At 35.4% G+C, this 19,158-nt stretch overlaps 1 protein-coding gene across 2 annotated transcripts in view; it reads right to left on the bottom strand.

Annotated features, from left to right (window-relative positions):
• The window catches only part of UBE3D (ubiquitin protein ligase E3D), a 303,942-nt gene that overhangs the window by 69,997 nt on the left and 214,787 nt on the right, over positions 1 to 19,158 (bottom strand). Inside the window, exon 10 of one of the 2 annotated variants that reach the window (XM_074310435.1) lies at positions 15,401 to 16,007. The exons of the other annotated variant lie outside the window; for it this stretch is intronic. Within the exon in view, the coding sequence (XP_074166536.1) occupies positions 15,987 to 16,007 (21 nt within the window). The 3' untranslated portion in view covers positions 15,401 to 15,986. Of the gene's footprint in view, positions 1 to 15,400; positions 16,008 to 19,158 lie in introns of those variants that run through there. 2 annotated transcript variants of the gene reach the window in all.

The raw sequence follows: 19,158 nt of genomic DNA, 5'->3' as shown, positions 1-19,158 counted from the left end.
TTGTTTGTAGATATTTGTTTCTCAATCCCTCTTAGATTGTAAACTCCTTGAAGACAAGCGCTGTCTTTTGTCTTTTTATTTCCAGCACATACCACAGTGCCTGGAACACAGCAATACATAACAAATTTTTATGGACTGATTGGACAGTTTTAAAGGCATAATAATTCAACTATAGTCTGAATCTGGATTGCACTGATATAAATTTCTTATATGGACAAAAAAGTGGTCTCATCAAGGCTTTTGAAATATACGGGGAGAGCTCACTACATTTAAAAAAGAATTCTAATTTATCTTTTTACAAGATCCTGTAAATTTATTATTTTTGTAAGTTAGGATTTCCATAGTCTTTCCAATCAGCATTTATGAAGCACTAACTATATACAAAGTGCTATGCTTGGTACTGGGGATGAAAAGACAAAAGTTAAATAAATAGTCTCTGTTTTTGAAGATAATGCACTCATCTTCATCAATTCAAATGCATGACTTTCAGGGAAGTCACTGATAGTTGATAGTGAGGGTGATACAGGGTTAGGAAAAGTAGGGCATGAATGGTAGTAGAGCAAAGAGGAGGATTCAAGCTTGGAAGACAGTTTACAGTTGATCTGATTAACATTGGATTAAGCCTATAAATTTAGGAAAATGAGGTCAGGGGAGTGATAATGAGTGTTAAAAATAGAAATACAGGAAGTAATGAAGTCATGTAGGGATAAAAAATAAATTTAGGAAGGGGACAAATGGAAACAAATACAAAGAACTGGGAAATTTGGGAGCCTAACGAGGGAGTGCTAGTGAGAGTTAAGACATGACCAATTCTGCAGTGTCTGATAAGTAATGAAGACATAGGTCATGGTAGCTGAAAAAGTTGATAAACTAGAAAACTGTGCTTGAAATGTATCAACAAGTATTTTAAAGTCAGGTCACTAGGATCACTTACTTTACTTCTGTCTCAACTCACTCTCTTAACTGTACCATCACTTCATTAGCATCCTCTCCCCAACCCATTTTCTATTCCAGTGCCTTTTTATGTTGTGTCTTCCCCTATTAGAATATAAGCTCTTTGAGGGTGGGAGCCACCTCATTTTCTTGTATTTGTGTCCCTAATGCTTAATTTCCCATCCTTACTTTTCAGGTCCATTTTATCCTTTATCTTCCTCTGTTAAAAGGTAGGTTCCTTGAGAGAACCTGTCTTATGACTTTAATGCTTAACACAGTACTTGGTATCTAATAATTCTTTCTATCATCTATCTATCCTTCAATCATCTATCTCTCCATCCATCCGCCCATTTGTCTATATATCCATCTATCTATCATCTAGCTCAAGCATAAAGGAAAAATATAGGTTTTTGTGAAGCATATTACTATTTACACTTTATAAAAATGTTACATAGTCACAGAAATATAAATGTGGACATTCTATGAGATCCTTAAATTCTTCATCCACATATTCAAAGACATAGGAGAAACTGTTTTTGACCTTTATTGTTGTCTCAACCATCTTAGCTCACACATTAATCAACAAACACTTCCTGAAGGACATAGTTTCTGGTATTTACTCAGTTGAAGAAAAAAAAAAACAAAAAAAACTAGTTCACTGTACTCATAGGAGATGATCCCTTCACTAAAACAAGCACAAAAGAGAGCAAAATCATACTAATTTCAAAGAGCAAATTTAACCCTGCAAAAGGAACCCAGTGAGAACTCAAACACGCAGTTACTCATTCTAGTTCCAAGACCTGGAAACTTTGCCAGAAATCTTGCTATAATTTGTGAATGAATAGTTATTCTGCAAAGAAAGGTGACATTTTTTAATTTGGAGGTTATTGTTTAAAAGTTCAATTTGTTCAATTATTTTGAAAGAATCCAAGCATATGACTAATATTTTTGCCAAACTAGACTAATCAGTTTGTCAAGATGGTAGAACTGCTCATTTTAAAAATTTATGATCTGGACTTTTAATTTCATTGGAGTGAGACTTCTAGTATGGAAATTTCCTCCACTGATATAAATCAAATACCTCTCTGAACTTAGAGTCTTGAAACAGTGCTTTTTTTTTTTTAGCCTTTTTGATATTGATAGCACACTTCTATTAGTAAAAGCTTTTGATCATGAACCTAACAGCTAACATAGGTCTAAACAATAACGGGAAATCCAAAGATAACATCCTTTTATGGAAAACTTGGAACTTATGGGGTTTTTCAATGATTTTAAAGATAGCAATCACACTTCAAGATACTTTGTTTTAGAGTATTAACATTAATATGAGAGAGACAGAGAGACAGAGAGAGAGAGAGAGAGAGAGAGAGAGAGAGAGAGAGAGAGAGAGACAGAGAGAGAGAGAGAGAGACAGAGAGAGAGAGAGAGGAGAGAGAGAGAGAGAGAGAGGAGAGAGAGAGAGAGGAGAGAGAGAGAGAGAGAGAGAGAGAGAGAGAGAGAGAGAGAGAGAGAGAGAGAGAGAGAGAGAGAGAGAGAGAGAGAGAGACATAGAGAGACAGAGACATAGAGAGACAGAGAGACAGAGAGACAGAGAGAAAGGGTCAGGAGGAAGGGGGGAGAGAGAGGGAGAAAAAGGGAAATAAAGCCAGAATAGAGAGGAAGAGATTGACTGAGGGAAACGGAAGGAGATGGAGAGAAGGGAAGAAAGGAGAAAGAGAATGAGAATTTCAAGAAGTCTAGAAAGATTTGGAAAGTCTCACAATTTCTGCTGCTTCTTTTTTTAAGATTAGCAATACTTTTTGCTATTCCTATGTTTTTTGTTTTTTGGTGTGTTTTTTTTTTTTTTTCCAGGTGAAAAAGTCTATTAGCCAACTCTTTTCTATTCCTACCATCTTGTTTTGGCAACAAAGCTTGGCCAAAAACTTCTGAAATGCTGCTCTCATCCAAATGTGTCTGCCAGAAAGACACATTGCTCTTTGTTAAATGAAGATAAAAGAGTTGAGAAGAGGCAGTCCCTGTTTGCCCAGCACCGATTCTTAATGCGATGTTAACCATTACTCTAGGTTAACAGAAACAATAAGCTTCATCATAGACTTCTTTCGCTTTTCACATTATTAGAGAGAGGCTTTGTTTTCAGCTGTGCCTTCTGTCCTAGTGCATTTGCTCCAGCTATTTAATGAAATTAGTGTTGCTTTTCCAGCAACCAGAGAGAAGTGTAAATTATTCCCTGCCCTGGTTTCTTTTCTGTGCACACAAAAGCCAGTGCATGCTCTGCCCAAATAAATCAAAGCCCAGCAAAGGGCAAAGCTGCTAATCGGAGAACGCAGCCTCCACTAACAAGACAATGAGGTCCTTTCGCTTGTCATTTTCCATATTAGGGACAGATAAAGTGCCACTTTACAGGAAGTACGTCCTAGCAGGTCAGGAAAGAGTCACGATAGAGTGCAGACTTATGAACTGGCCCATCCACTGCTATGTGGTTGGATAAAAATTACATTCTTTCCTCCACTTTTACAGTTATGGTTAAAATGCTTCTAAAAATTTCCAAAGGGGAATAAAGATCTTGAACTTTTTTTTTTTTTTTTCTTAAACTTGGCTCAGAACAAGGAAGGAGAAGAACTTTCTCAGCATAATTATAGGAGCCTAAATCTAGAGCTTAAGTGAGAGACCTGAATCCATCTAATTGACCAGCCCTCCCTCCCCCAGGTTTGGAAACTGAAACCAGAGATTAAGCAATTTGACCAAGATCTTATGGGTAATAAGAAGCAAAGCCAGAATTCTAACCCAGGTCTTCCAACTCCATATCTAGTCTTCTGACTCCTAATTATGTATTAAAACCTTTGGTGCTGATTTTTTAAATGATTCATATATAGGAAAGTGTTGAAGAGAGGGCTTGACAATGAAGTTGAATTTGAAAGTAATTTCTTCTGTGTGGTCTGTAATTATGATAGTAAAGTCAATCCCATATACAAAATCACAGATATTATAGTGTGGCAAAGAGAATAGACTTGGAGTCAGGAAAATCTAAATTCAAAGCTGGCCTCAGACAATAGCTGGGTGATCTCAGACTCTTCTTCCCTCAAACTCTGCCTCAATTTCCTCATCTGTAAAATGGGGATAATACTAATAATAGCACCTTCCTCCCAAAGCTGTTGTGAAAATCAAATGAGATCGTAATTGTAAAGTGCTTAGCATATAGAAGCATTATATAAATGTTAGTATGAAGAAGAATAGGAGGAAGAACAGGAGGAGGAATAAGAATTGGAGGAATAGGAAGAATAGTATTTACCTTAAGGGACTGCTATATTCAGAACATTGTGCTAGGCACTAGAGAAAATGCAAAATTTAGGTGAAGTATAATTTCTCTGGCAGGGGTGTTTTGAGGCTTAAATGAGATAATGGGTGTTAAAGCACTTTGTCAACTTTATAATGCTATATAAGGGCTAGCTATTATTATTATATATTAGCCTATAGCCAGCAAGCCTCCAGTTTGGTGATGACTTCATTCCCTGAGACCTACTGAGTTTAAGCAATAAATATTGCTTAAAGTAATAAAATAATAATGATAATAAAATAAAAATAAAAAGTATAAAGTAATACAAGGGTATGCTGGCAAATGTTAAACAACAAGGTTTGGGTAGAAGGAGATAGAGAATGTTTGCAGTTTGATCTCCATTATTAACACTTTTCTATGTCTAAGCAATCAATGAAACAATAAATCAAATCTTGATTTTTAATGATTGCTATTTCTGAAACCTGGAATTTTAAAATTGTTTCTGAAAGACAATTAGTGTTGGCCCCAGCACACTCTTACCTTGTCCCCTCATGAAGCTTATAGTCTAGATGAGGGGGAAGAAATTCACCACAAATAACTACAATCATAACAACTGACATACATATATAGATATATAATATGTATATATGTATGTATATAAAATGCATGTATGTATATATCTATATTCATATGCACATGTTTCTTAAAATTTTGCAAATCACCTTACTGATATTTTCTCATTTAAACCTTATGAAAAGCATATATAGTCATCATTATTCACATTTTATAAAGGATGAAACCAAGGCTCAAAGAGCCAATTGCCATTGGCCACACAGATAAGAAGCATCAGGGGTGGGACTTGAACCCAGGTTTTCATGAATCCAGATCCAGTTTTCTAGTTTCTGTGCCACAATATACTATGAGATACTATATGTGAAGATAAAATAAAATGTTGTTTAAGGATCTGGAATGATTCTTAGAAAAAATAGAATAAAAGCTCCTTGAGAATTGTTTTTTAATTGTTTGCTTTTGTTTTGATATCCTCAGTGGCTAGCAAAATACTTAGGAAAAAAAAACATTTTATAAATGCTTGTTGAGTTGAATTGAATGATTTAATTTCTCTTTCTAATTTTTCAGTTGAGGAAACTAGTTATTCAAAGAAGTCAAGGCAGAATTGGGTTAAAAGTTAGGTCTTCTCAAAAGATTCTCTGATGACTTGCACTATTTTAATATTCAAGTTTCAGGACCTCATTTTTATTACAGATGAACAAATAAATATAAAACTGGTGTTTTAATTCATTGTGAAAAATAAAGTAAATAAACCATTTCAAAATTGATCTTGAAATGGATGGGAATAGAACTTTCATATAACAAGTCTTCCATAAATTAAAAAAAAAAAAAAAAAAAAAAAGGTTTGCCTCACAGCAATATTCTCAGTGAAATTAGATCCCATCGACTAAGCAAAGATGGATGGAGATGCCCTTTCCAGTATTGAATAGGCTTGAAACGGCCAATAGAATCCAAAGTAACTTTCACCCAAATTCATGTGAAATTTCCAATAAGCAATCCTATACAATCTGACTTAAAATTACCAGTTTAGCAGTAAAACTGAATGGGATACATATAAGCATTAAGTCTAATCCCCTTAGAATAGGCTCAAAGTTAAATCCCTTTTTCCCCCTAGAAGAACTAATGTCATTTGTTCTTTGTTTTTAAAGACAAAAGACATCTTGGGAGATATCTTGATTAATGTGTGAATTGGATTTAAATGAGGCAGAATTGCAAAGATTGATGTCTGTCTTCCAGAGTCATCAAACTCAGTGTAAGACTAGAATCAGGATAACTGGCAATGTCCTTGGGATGCAGTAGATGGACATCTGACCAAGCCCTAAGTGTTCCACAGCACCTGCTTCAGTCACCTTCATTGGAACAAATTGTTACCATCTGCCCATTTTATGGAGTAAAGTCTTCATGTGCTTGGGGTGGACGTCCCCCAATTGACCAATTGGTTTCAGGTCTACTGGTTACCCCCCTACACCTAATTTAACCCATCTACTGAGATGATTTGCCTAGGTGTTGTCACTGCCCACTTAAAAAATCCTGAAATATGTAAGTTTTATTCATCTATTGAATGACTTTATCCCAAAGTTAAGGATGTAGGCTAAGAGCCAGGCTGGGTAGAGACAACCAGGTTGCCATGACTTTAGAGGAAGCTAGCCTATGACAGGATTACTGCCCTCCCCACCCCTTCACTATTAAATAAAATGTGCTGATTCTCAGTAAATAGATTTTGAGATCCTTAAGGGCACGAACTGTTTTCACCTTTCTTTGTGTCTCTAGTGTTCTTAATATAGAGCTTGGTACATACTAGGTATTTAATAAAAACTTATTGACTTGCATTTCTATTTGGCTGAGTGATAATAATCTATTCCAAGACATTTTCTAGAAGTCTGATAATTAGAGATTAGATCTATATTGGGGTATCCATCTGACAGGAAAAAAGACTGATACCATAATAACAGAGACATCGGGTACTAATATTGATTCCTTTCCCATAAAAAGTGAATATTGGATCTAACCTCTTCTAGAATCTCATAAATCTGGCTAATCCAAAACCCACTGAGCCATCTGACATTAAACTTGTCCTTTTATATATTTGTGCAAGGTAAAGGTGGGCTCTTAGTAGATTCAATCATCAACTAAATGCCAGAATTAAATTCTCAATACTCACCTTTCCAGTCTCCTCATCCTTGCTATCCACAAACATGAAGGAAGATCAGGAATAAGCACCATGTTTACAGTCAAATTTCTAAAAGTCTCACACAATTATTAGGTAAGCTCTTTGAGGATAGGTATTACCCTCAATACACATGTATTTCCAAACACTAAGCTGACTGCTGAGCTCATAAAAATCTCAGAATCACAATTTTAGAGTTATAAAGGTGCTCAGTAGACATCTAGTACAATCCATATAACGTCCAAAAAGAATCATTTAGGCAATAGGGAGACAGTGTAGTCCAGTGGAAAAAACAAATGGCTCCTCCATCATCAGCCCCAGTTTTGTTATCTGCAAATTTGAGGAAGACAATAAGCTATATCTTTAAGCCATTTGATTAACAAAATATAGTAAACTGGGTATTCAGACCTATTAGTACTGATTCTACTTGGAAATCCTTAGAATGAATTCTCTATGAGAAGGGGGAAGTCAACTACTAACTATAAATTCTGGACTTCTAATTGAAAGGGAGAGTGCTTCCTTGAAAGAGACCAGGACTTTCCTGAGCTCTAACCTGAGAAGTAGAGTTGAATAGAGAAGGGAGTTTGAACAAATCAGTAGAAGGAGGGAAAGTAGAGAACAGAAGCCAAGGGGCAAACACAATAGGTAATCAGAGAAGGAAGAGCCTCAATGTTTGCAACACAGATTCAAAATAAAGATTGGTTCCAGTGTCTTACCCTTTTGAGTGACTGAAAAAAGATTGCTTCCATTCAGTTTCCCTTTCAAATGTCTATTTGCTGGTAGATGTTTGAATATGATTTTCTCTTTCATTAAGCTTTTTCAAGTTCCTTATTTTTGTTTCATATTCAAATCTCAGATTAATTTTAATAGCTTTATACTGTATGTTTGTGTCTGTGTATAAGTGTGTGTGTGTATGTGCGTATGCATACTGAGGGAAACTGCAAATGAGGGATGCAAGCAACTAGCTATTTACAGGATTAAAATATGATAGACATCTGAACTTTGGGCCAAGATAATGAGTTTAGCATAACTTCAGGACTGCACAAACCTTGCTGCACATTGACACCTGCTGGTTACAATATCAACCAAATCATCAAATCAAATGATCAACCAAAGAAACAAGACATGCATCTGGAGAATTACTGCTAAATTGCTTTTGGAACTTAACCACAAAATTAATGCAGACAAGATTAGAAAGGAAGCAATAAACTGGGAACACATTTTTACAGACAAAGGTTCTGATAAAGGTCTCATTTCCAAAATGTCAAGAATTGACTCAAATTATAAGAAATCAAGCCATTCTCCAACCAATAAATGGTCAAAGGATATGAACAGACAATTTTCAAATAAAAAAAATTGAAACTATTTCTACTCATATGTAAAGGTGCTCCAAATCATTGATTGGAGAAATGTAGATTAAGAAAACTCTGAGAAACCACTACACACCTGTCAGATTGGCTAAGATGACAGGAAAAGATAATGATGAATTTTGGAAGAGATGTGGGAAAATTGGGATACTGATACAGTTGGTGGTACTGTGAACAGATCCAGCCATTCTAAAGAGCAATTTGGAACTACGCTCAAAAAGTTATCAAACTGTGCATAACCTTTGACCAAGCAGTGTTCCTACTGGGCTTATATCCAAAAAAAAAAATCTTACAGGAGGGAAAGGGACCCCCATGTGCAAAAATGTTTGTGGCAGCCCTTTTTGTGGGGGTTAGAAACTGGAAACTGAGTGGATGCCCATCAATTGGAGAATGGCTGAATAAATTGTGGTATATGAATGTTGTGGAATATTATTGTTGATTTCAGAGAGGTCTGGAGAGAATTACATGAACTGATGCTGAGTGAAATGAGAGAACCAGGAGATCATTATACAGGGCAACAGCAAGACTCTGTGAAGAACAATTCTGATGGACATGGCTCTCTTCAATGAGAAGATCCAAACCAGTTCGAGTGTAGACCACAACATAGCATTTCCACTCTTTCTGTTATTGTTTCCTTCTCAGGTTTTTTTACCTTCTTTCTAGATCCAATTTTTCTTGTGCAGAAAAATAACTGTATAAACATGTATACATATATAATTTTGGAGGGGATTATCAGGCTGAGAAGATAGTATCTAAGATTTGGATTGGGAAATCTGGACAATGGCTTCAACTATAGGAATAAAAGATTACTGTCTAAGGGAGTAATGTACCTAACAAAAGTTGATAAGAATATATTTACGTAGTGGTTTATAAGTCTAATCAAAATGGATTTACAAAATGAGCCTGAAAGAAGAGTACTACACACACAAACACACATGCATACATACATACATACATCTCCACCAAACTAGATACCAAAGAAAGTATTTACAAGGATGAAGAAAAATATCAGTTATTTTTTAAATGTAAGAAAAAAAAAGTAGCAAAAATCCATGGTATCCGATGTACAGGCAAAAAAAACAAGATTAACTATTCATTCTAAACAAGGAGAAAAATTTGGATTCAACTATCATAAAAATCAATGGGATGAGATTAATATTAGAACGTGGCTCTGGATTGCTATATTTTATTTATTTGTCTAGAGAAATATAATCAGAAAAAAAGACCTAAAAGATTTTGACAAATATTCATTTGTGATATTCTACAGTTGTTAAATAATTTATATGTGAAATACAAGTATGAGAATTATTATCAAGCATGTCATGAATCTCCTACAAATGAAATGTAATTGTCAGTCTTCTTATTTAGCAACTCAGTACAAAATTTCATCTTGTTAAAGTAATTTTTTTCACTGAAATACAAATAAGCATTTATGATTCACTGAAAAAAAAAAAACAACAGGCAAAAGTGGGTAATAGAACAGCATTGTGGGTGGGTGTGGGTGTTTGTGTGTAAACTTACTTCAGATTTCCTAGATGTAGGAAGCTCCTTATTAGAAACTTCATTTATCAGATCAGCATCTGCTCCAAAATTTGCAGTCTTTGAGATACCTAGTGCACTGAGAGATTAAGTGACTTATTCAGGGTCACACAGCTAGTAAACATGGAATTGAACCAAGGTTTTCCTGACTACAGAGCCAGCTTTCTACTTAATGTAACACATTTTTCTTTATTTCTATTAAGAAGATATACTAATAAAGAAATCCAGGATTAAGGAAGCACAGTGGAGGGCATTTAGATGAAAACAAATAGAACCCATTTTGTCATTAGATCAGATGAACAGAAACAGATGAGAAGTTTAGGAATATCACAAGCAATACAGAGGTACAATATAACAATGATTGGGAGGAGGGATGTACTTCAATTATCTAGACATCTACTAGAACTTTCTGCCCAAAACCCAACAATAACTCGTGATTTGATAATTTTTCCTTTTAAAAAGTAGAAGAATGAACAAGGGAAAATTCAATTCTGAATCTGTTCTTCATTAACAGGCAAGAACTGATGCCTGGAATGGAAATAAAAAGAATTTTGGGAGAAAGTAACCATTTCTTCCAAGAGTTTGTAGTATAAAGAAGAACTGGGCAGTGTCATGGGCACACTAGATTTTAAAAGAGATTTTGAAGGGGTAAGAAAGAGGATATTTAGAAACTCGTGGAATAAAAATCTATAGGGAACCTACAACGAAGAAGGATGTGAAACTATCACTAATAAATTCCTGAAGATATAAAGGAAAAAATTCCAGTGATTAGAAAAGAAAGGAGTTGTCTACACTTCTCGCAAAGAGAATTCACCAACTACTTAAGACTTTTAAAAGATATATACAGTGCAGAAGATGAGAATGAGTGTAAGTAAAGATGAATACCATCATTTGTAAAAAATATCATTGTCAACAATGATAAAGCTCAATAAGGCCTGAAGCTAATGAGGAAAGCTAAAAACAAAATTTTTTTTAGCTATACTAAGGAAAAAAGAGGTTCACACTCAGCATAGGACTTTCATTCAACATGTCATTTAATAAAAGTTTTTTTTGATTTATTGATAGGAATGATCCCAACAGAGAGAAGTCAGGGCTGCTCAATTTTTATTTTGTTTCTATTTTCATTCCCAAGGAATACAACTTTTAGAGTTAGAAAGTACAGAACAAAAATGACAAATATGGAGTTGTTATTTTCTTGGCTCAGATGAACTATATCCTAGAGCAGTGGTCCTCAAACTTTTAAAATAGGGGGCCAGTTCACTGTTCCTCAGACTGTTGGAGGGCTGAACTATAGTAAAAACAAAAACTCACACTGTCTCCGCCCCTCAGCCCATTTGCCATAACCTAGCAGCCCGCATAAAGGCTGCATCAGGCCCACAGGCCTAGTTTGAGAACCCCTGTCTAGAGTAATGGAAGACCTGGTAAGTTTGATTGCTCTTTCACTGATAGTGATATTTGAATGAGAGAAGTATCACAAGATTGGAGAAGACTACAAATTATGTGAACCTGACTTTGATTTCTGGACAAATACTAGAATGAATTATTAAAGTAATTAACATCCAGAAAATGAAATGACAGCAAAGAATGTAAATCTAACCAGAACCAAGAAAACAATGCATTTACTGTATAGAATGGAAATGGAAATGATGGGAAGTAGCTATTACAGGGGCAACTAGGTAGTACACTAAGTAGAATACTGGCCCCTGGAGTCAGGAAGACCTGGGTTTAAATTCAGCCTTAATTACATGATAGAACAATATATGAGTAAATTAATGATACACATCTGTTAAGAAGAGGGCTTGAACCTCTGTTGATAAACATTTAAGCTTTATGAAATTATCAGTTCTGCTTGTTCATTGCCTGTTTTGGGCATTTATAAAACATTGTACTTAAGCATGGAGGGGGAATACAAGTAATGTCAGTAGAAGGCTTGTGCTAGTGATTAAGAGCACTGGTTCTCAGTCAAGAAGACATGGGTCAAAAATCTTGCTTTACCTGTATGACCTTGGGTAATTTACATAAGCTATCTGGACTTCAGTTTCTTTATCTAACAAGGAGTTTGGACTAGATGGCCTATTAAGAAGGTAAAATTTGGACTCGACTGACCTTCTTAAACTTAAGAAGGCCAATAGCAATTACTAAGCACCTACTACATGCCAAGAACTGGTAATAAAGCAAGGTAAAATACAATCCCTGTTTTCCAGAAGATCACAATCTAATGGGGAAGACAACAGGAAAACAGCTATGTATGAATAAGATGTAAACAAGATAAACTGAAGATGATCGATCAATAGGAGGAAGACACTAGAATTAAGGGGGATAGGGAAATGTGGGTTTTAGCTGAGATTTGAAAGAAGCCAGAAAAGCCAGGAGATGGAGAAGGAAAGAATTCTGGACATGGAAGACAAATACTCAATCTGGAGATGGAATGTCTTTTGAGGAAGAACAAAAAAGTCAGTGTCACAGAGGACATAGAGTTGATGAGAGGAAGGCAAGATAATGTCTAAAAAGATAGGTTATGAAAAGAATGCTAACAAGAATTTTATATTTGATCTTGGACATGAAAAGGAACTATTTATTTTTATTGCATGGAAGAGAGGGACCTGATCAGATCTGTACTTTAGTAAGATTAATTTGACCATTGAGTAGAGAATGGACTGGAGTAAAAAGAGATGATACAGAGACACCAACAAAACGGTTATTGCAAAATAGTGCAGATATGAGGTAATGAGTCCTGTACTGGAATGATAACACTGCCAGATGAGAGAAGGGGACACATGCAAAAGATTTTATGAAGGTAAAATAGTCAGAACTTGACGACAGATTGGCAATGAAGAATGAAAGTAAGGAATTAAGGGACACTTAGTTTTTGAGTCTAGATTAACTGGAAGATTACGTATGCTTTTAACAGTAATAGGAGAGTATAGAAGAAGGGAAGGTTTAAGAGGTAAGATAATGAGTTCGGGTTTGGACATGTTAAGTTTAAGAAGGGATATCCAGTTTGAAAAGTTTAGTAAGCATTTGGAAATAATTGAGAATCACCAACACAAAGATGGTGATTGAATCCAGAAGAGCTGATGAGACCACCTAAGTGAAACAGTATAGATGGAGAAGCCTCAGTACAGAATCCTGGGAACATCAACCTTTTCACTGGATGTGATCTGGATGAAGATGCACGAAATGAGACTGAGGAGTAGTCAGTAAGAGAGACTGGAAAAGAAACAGAGTGCTGCTATAAAAACTTAGAAAAAAGTAATCAACAGTATCTAAAGCTGCAGAGAGATCAAGGACAAGAACTGGAAAAAAAAAAAACTATTTGGTTTGGAAACGAAGACACCAATGTTTATTTTGGAAAGAACCATTTAGATTGAATGACAAAATCATTAATCAGATTGTACAGTTAAAAAAGGTAATGGGACACTAGGTGGCTCAGGGGATAGAGTGCCAGGCTGGGAATCAAGAAGATCTATCTTTGAAAGTTCAAATCCAGTTTCTGGCACTTACTAGCTGTGTGACACTGGGCAAGTGACTTAACCCTTGCCTTGGTTCCTCATCTGTAAAGTTGGAGAAGGAAATGGCAAATCACTCCAGTATCTTTACCAAGAAAACACCAAATGGATTTGGATTCAACTGAGATAACTCAGCAACCAAAAAAATGGAGGAATGGAAGGAAAGGAAATGGAGACATTGATTATAAAATTATTTTCTTGAGAATTTTTAGCTATGAAAAAAGAGTTATGAGATCATAACTGATGGAGTTGAGTGGATCAAAAGATAACTTTTTGAGCACAGTGGAGATATGGGCATGTTTATAATTAATAATAAAAATAACTAGCATTTATACAACACCTACTATGCCAGGAAGTGCTTACTTGTTATCTCATCTGATCCTAATAAAAATCCAGAGGTAGATGCTATTACTATTCCCCTTTTACAGTGAAGAAACTGAGACAGAGGTTCACATAGCTAATAAAAGTTTTAGGCCAGATATAAATCCAGCTCTTCCTGATTCCAGCCAGTACTCTATTTACTGAGTCATCTAGCTACCTCTCAAGGTAATAGGGAATCAGCCAGAAGTCAAGGAGAGATTAAAGCTGAGTGAGAGAAAAATGGTGATAAGAGGAGCCAGTCTGCTGAGGAAGATGGGATGGGATGGGACTAGATGGGACCAGATGGGATGGGATGGGATGGGATGAAATAAAATAGGATAGGATGGGATAGGATAGGCTGGGATGGGATAGGGTAGGATGGGTTAGGCTGGGATGGCTCCAGATGGAATGGGATACCTTGTGCATGTAGAAGAGTTCATTTTGGCAAGAAATAGGGCCACCTCATCATTAGAAGCAAAGGGGAAAAAAAAAAAAAAAATATATATATATATATATATATATATATATATATATATATATATATATATATATATAGAGAGAGAGAGAGAGAGAGAGAGAGAGAGAGAGAGAGAGAGAGAGAGAGAGAGAGAGAGAGAGACTCTTTTTTTAAAACAAAGTAAAAGGCAAAGTTCTCAGTACAGAGAGCAGAGGCACAGCAGCCACATGAAGTTTGGAGAAGGATAAAAAAGTGTGAAAGACATACAAGGGTGGTGTGTGGGATAATAAGTTAATTAAGGAAATGACAAGGATTGCTTTGCATAGTATGGTAAATTCTAGATTTAGGATTCATATGAATAAAATTAGGCATCCTAGAGAACTAAAATAAGATCTTATCACCTGCCCCGAAACACATGAATAACAATTATTTTTATATAGGAAGGATGAAAGATGTGTGTGTATAATCATTTGGATCATGCTATTTCTAACATCATTAACTGGTTTAACAAAAACATAATAAATCAACATTTAGGGATGACTAGTTCTATAATAATGGAGAACAATAAGGCCAGAATGTCCCATACAGGAGTGTTCTAAAAAAGAGGTTAAGGATAGGGGCAAAGGAACAAAGGTTTGTTTGGCCTACTCTCACAACATTACTATGGCTTTTTGTAGACTTCAATTATAAGGTTTTTAACAACATTATTCTGAAATTATGTTAGTATGGATGTGTTGATTTGTTTTGCTCAATTATACTCATGACTCAATTACTCAAGTATAGCTATTGCTCAGTTATACTTAAATATTTATAATTATTGCATAAAACAATTATTGTTCAGTTATGCAAAAGAGGGAGTTTCAATGTGGAGAGGAAAGTTAGTGGGCAGTAATAAAGATGTAAAAATAAAAAAGAAAAAAAATGGGCAATAAAATAAATCTTTTTAAAAATGCACAGAAGAAAAAGAGTAGTTCAAAAAGAGACAGGGTGATCTTTTTTTCTTCTTTCCTGTGCTAAGTTGAAAATTTACTTGAAAAATAATAAGATATATGTAATAGAAGTTAATTATTTCATATATAATGCTTTTTAGTCTTCATTTCATATCAAAATGTTTAAGATCATAATTTCAAAAGTAAATATTTTTTAAATTATGAGAGTAGGAACAACATTGTAAAAGTCACTGCAACCAAAAAAAAAAAAAAAATAAGACAAGAAGGAAACAGGTTAGGCATCATGAAAAACTGTTTAATAAAACATTCAGTTAACTTTTAAAGCTGATAGTAATGGCTAGAAATAACCTATTTTCTTTTTTCTCTTCAAAACAAAACTATGTCTACAATGCTTGCTTCTCAGAATTTGTGGCACTCACTACACTCAATTCCCCCTGATTGATGTCCTCATTGGTTGTCTCTTAAGCTTCCACACAGGACAGATGGGTCCCCATTAGCTAATATCCCAGCAACCAGCCCTGTTCTTTCCAGGTGGTGCTGACGCAGCACAGAGCCAAACATCCTTCTCTACAGGGGTTAGGGAGGTCACTTCTATATCCATCTCCAACTTCTGACAACCCACAACTGTGAGTTTCTTCAGAGCATCGGCTTTTCAAAGGGCCCAACTGAGAACTATTCCCATGGGGGGCATATTGCCAAATGCAAACAAATACAGAGAATGAATTAAATGGAATGCTCTCCTATTATATCTTAGCCCCTTTCTTCAAAATAGCTGCCTGCCACAGAGACACCTGGCCCCTTTGAAATGCATTATGTTGGAAAGTTGTTTTTCAGAGAAGGGAAAGCCCAGACTCCAACAATCACATCTTCAAAAAGGCCACCTGTAAAAGACAGAAACAAACCACAAAATGTTTTACTAATAAATATGATAATGTTTGAATGAACATTCAGTTAGTCAATTCTATCTGGTCAGCAAGGGTACATACTAATATAAAAAAAAAAAGAAAAAAAACCCATAACTATTATTTCAGCCCAACTAAATATTGCAGTTTTATAGTAGCATCCAATTAGTTAGAGCTAATTAAAGAACCATGAAGCAATTAAAATGATTAACAGATCTTTTAAAGACAAGATGGAGTTTTTATTGACATTAAAATTGTGCTCCCACCAAATCAGATTTGTCTACTGACTCATATGATTCTTCTGAATCTTTTGGAAATATTCATAGCTGTGGAAATATTCATAGCTGTAGAAATAGATGAGGCAATTTCTGGTCCTCCTCACCAGTAAATTACCTTCACCTAACTCAGGTCACCCTAATGTTTTTAATCATGTTTATTGTGCTTGTCAACAAGAACATTTTAAAATCAAGTGTTTATTAAATTTGTATTTTATTTAAGACCTCTACATAAGACCATTTTCAAGGTTCTTAACAAGTTCTGGGAGGATACTTTCTGAATTTCTAATGGTGTTAACGACCTGCCATAGCACAGAAACAAAATTGTAAACATAATCTATTCAGCCACACAGATTTATGGGAAAATATGAACTAGGTTGTAAATTCAGGCAGGGAGAGAATCTGGAACTGTGATTTCATTGCTATAGGAAACTTCTAGTGAGGAAACTACTTTTGCCAATGCAGGCTGGTGCCTTCTTTGCAAAAGATAACCTAGAGAATTTCCTAGAACAAAACACAGCCTTAGAGACTTGTCGAGAACAAAGCATTGCCTTAGAGAGTTGCCTAGAACAAAACCCAGACTAAGGAATTTGCCTAGAATAAAACCCAGACTAAGGAATTTGCCTAGAACAAAATATAGATTTAGGGATTTGTTTAGAACAAAACCCAGACAAAGGAATTTGCCTAGAACAAAACACAGATTTAGGGACTTGTTTTAGAGATTAAGTTATTTGCTCAGGGTCACACAGCCAATATGGATTGAGACAGAACTTAAATCTAGGTTTTCCTGACTCCAGGGTTATCTCTTTACCCATTCTGCCATTCTGTAAATTCAGAAAGCATACCAACTGGCATTGATCAATCAATCAACCAAACAATGAAGAAACATTAATTAAGTGCCTACTTATACACCAGACACTCTGCTAGCCAATTCTGGATACAGAGGCAAAAATGAAACCATAAGAAATAATCCCTGCTCTCATGGAGTATACATTCTATCAAGAAGGACAAAATATAAGTGTGTGTATTACATATATTTGTATATATAGTTTTATATATATATATATATTTATATGTATATATATGTCAACTAGTTATGTAAAAGTAATTAGGGAAACTGAGTAAACATTCTATCAAGAGGGACAACATATGAGTATATATAGAAGAAAAAAAATAAATACATATATCAATTAGTCATATAAAAGTAATTAAGGAAACCGAAACTAGAATAAGGCAGTGTTTGAGCTGCAACCTGAAGGAAGACAGGGATTACATGAAGAAGAGGTGAGGAAGAAGTGCATTCTAGGCATGGGAAACTGCAAGACATGTAAGATTTGGGATGGAGATAGAAATGAAAATAATTCAATTGGCGAAGAAATCTAGAAAACCTATTGGAATCAAAAGGAAAAATCAGGAAATAAATGAAAAGTCATGAAGCCCAAAGTTGGAATTTTAATGATAATTCACATTTACATCTCACTTAAAAGTTTTGAGAAGTCCGTATCTCACAACAACCTGTGCAAAGTAGGCAAAGTGTGCATAAATTAGACAGCTGTCTGAGCCCAGCTCTAAGCCAATAAATACTTATCGAAGGATTCATCACGTGTGAGGTACTGTGTTAAGGGCTAAAGAAACAAAGAAAAGCAAAAAGTAGTCCCTGCCCTCAAGAAGCTTACATTCTAATGGAGGAGACAACTAGTTACTGACAGTGGCAAAGAACTGGCAAAGTCAGAAAGGAAAGAGTTGAACAACATCTTGAAGAAAGGCAGACAAGTCAGGAGGAAGAGAAGAGCATTCCAGATATGGAAGGAAACTCTTGGAAAGGCAAAGAATCAACAAGTGGAATATTGTATTCAAGGAATAGCCAGAAGGCCAGTGACACTGGACTGTAGAATGCACAGAAGGGAGTAAAGTAAAAGAAAACTGGAAAGATTGGAAGGGAATAGGTCATAAGGAATTTTAAAAGCTGGGAGAGGTTATTTTTGACCATGGAGGTAATAGGGAGTTATTGAAAGTTACTGAATAATAGAATGATAGAGCCAGATCTGTGACAGCTGAGAGGAGGATGGACTGGAATTCATCTACATTAGGGTACTGGCAGGATCAAAAAGGAGAAGGAAGGAAAGGATGGTACTAAAGTAAAAAAAAAAAAAAAAAGAAAAAAAAAAGTCAATAGGACTTAACAATTTAGTCATGGAGGAGTGAGAGAATGAAAATCTAGGGTGACATCTAGATAGAAAGTCTGGGTGACTGGGAGGATGGTGGTACTTTAGAGAATAATAGGAAGTTCAATAAAAGGGACAGTGTGGTGGTTCAGTTGTTTCAGTCACATTCAACTCATTACACAATTTGGGGGTTTTCTTGGCAAATATAACTAGAGGGCTTGCCATTTCCTCCTCCAGCTTATTTTACAGATGGGGAAATCTAGACTGAGTGTCCAGGGTCACAGCTAATAAATATCTGAGACCAGAGTTGAACTGGCATTCTATCCATTATACCACCTAGCTGCCTAGATACTCGATCCTGGGATAGGATATGGGGGAGATATTGAGTTTTCTTTGGCTCATGCTGAATACAAGATATCCAAGAGAGAGTGAACAGGAAATAGCATATACATAGACAAAATTAAAACCATGAAAGCAGATGAAATCACTAAGCAGGATGAAAAAAATATCCATCATCAGTGGAATAGCCTTTCTAGAGTTTTATTGATATTTGCTATCTTCATTACAAGCATTTATACACCACTACCACTTCATGAAAGATCTCTTTTAACAAAGTAAAACAGGTAAGTAAAACTAATAATATAGCAAACTTCAGTCTTCCTCTCAGCTGCCATAAGTCTGGCTCTGTCA

This window comes from Sminthopsis crassicaudata, chromosome 4 (assembly GCF_048593235.1).
Source record: "Sminthopsis crassicaudata isolate SCR6 chromosome 4, ASM4859323v1, whole genome shotgun sequence".
NCBI lineage: Eukaryota > Metazoa > Chordata > Mammalia > Dasyuromorphia > Dasyuridae > Sminthopsis > Sminthopsis crassicaudata.
This window is presented reverse-complemented; position numbering and strand designations above follow the sequence as displayed.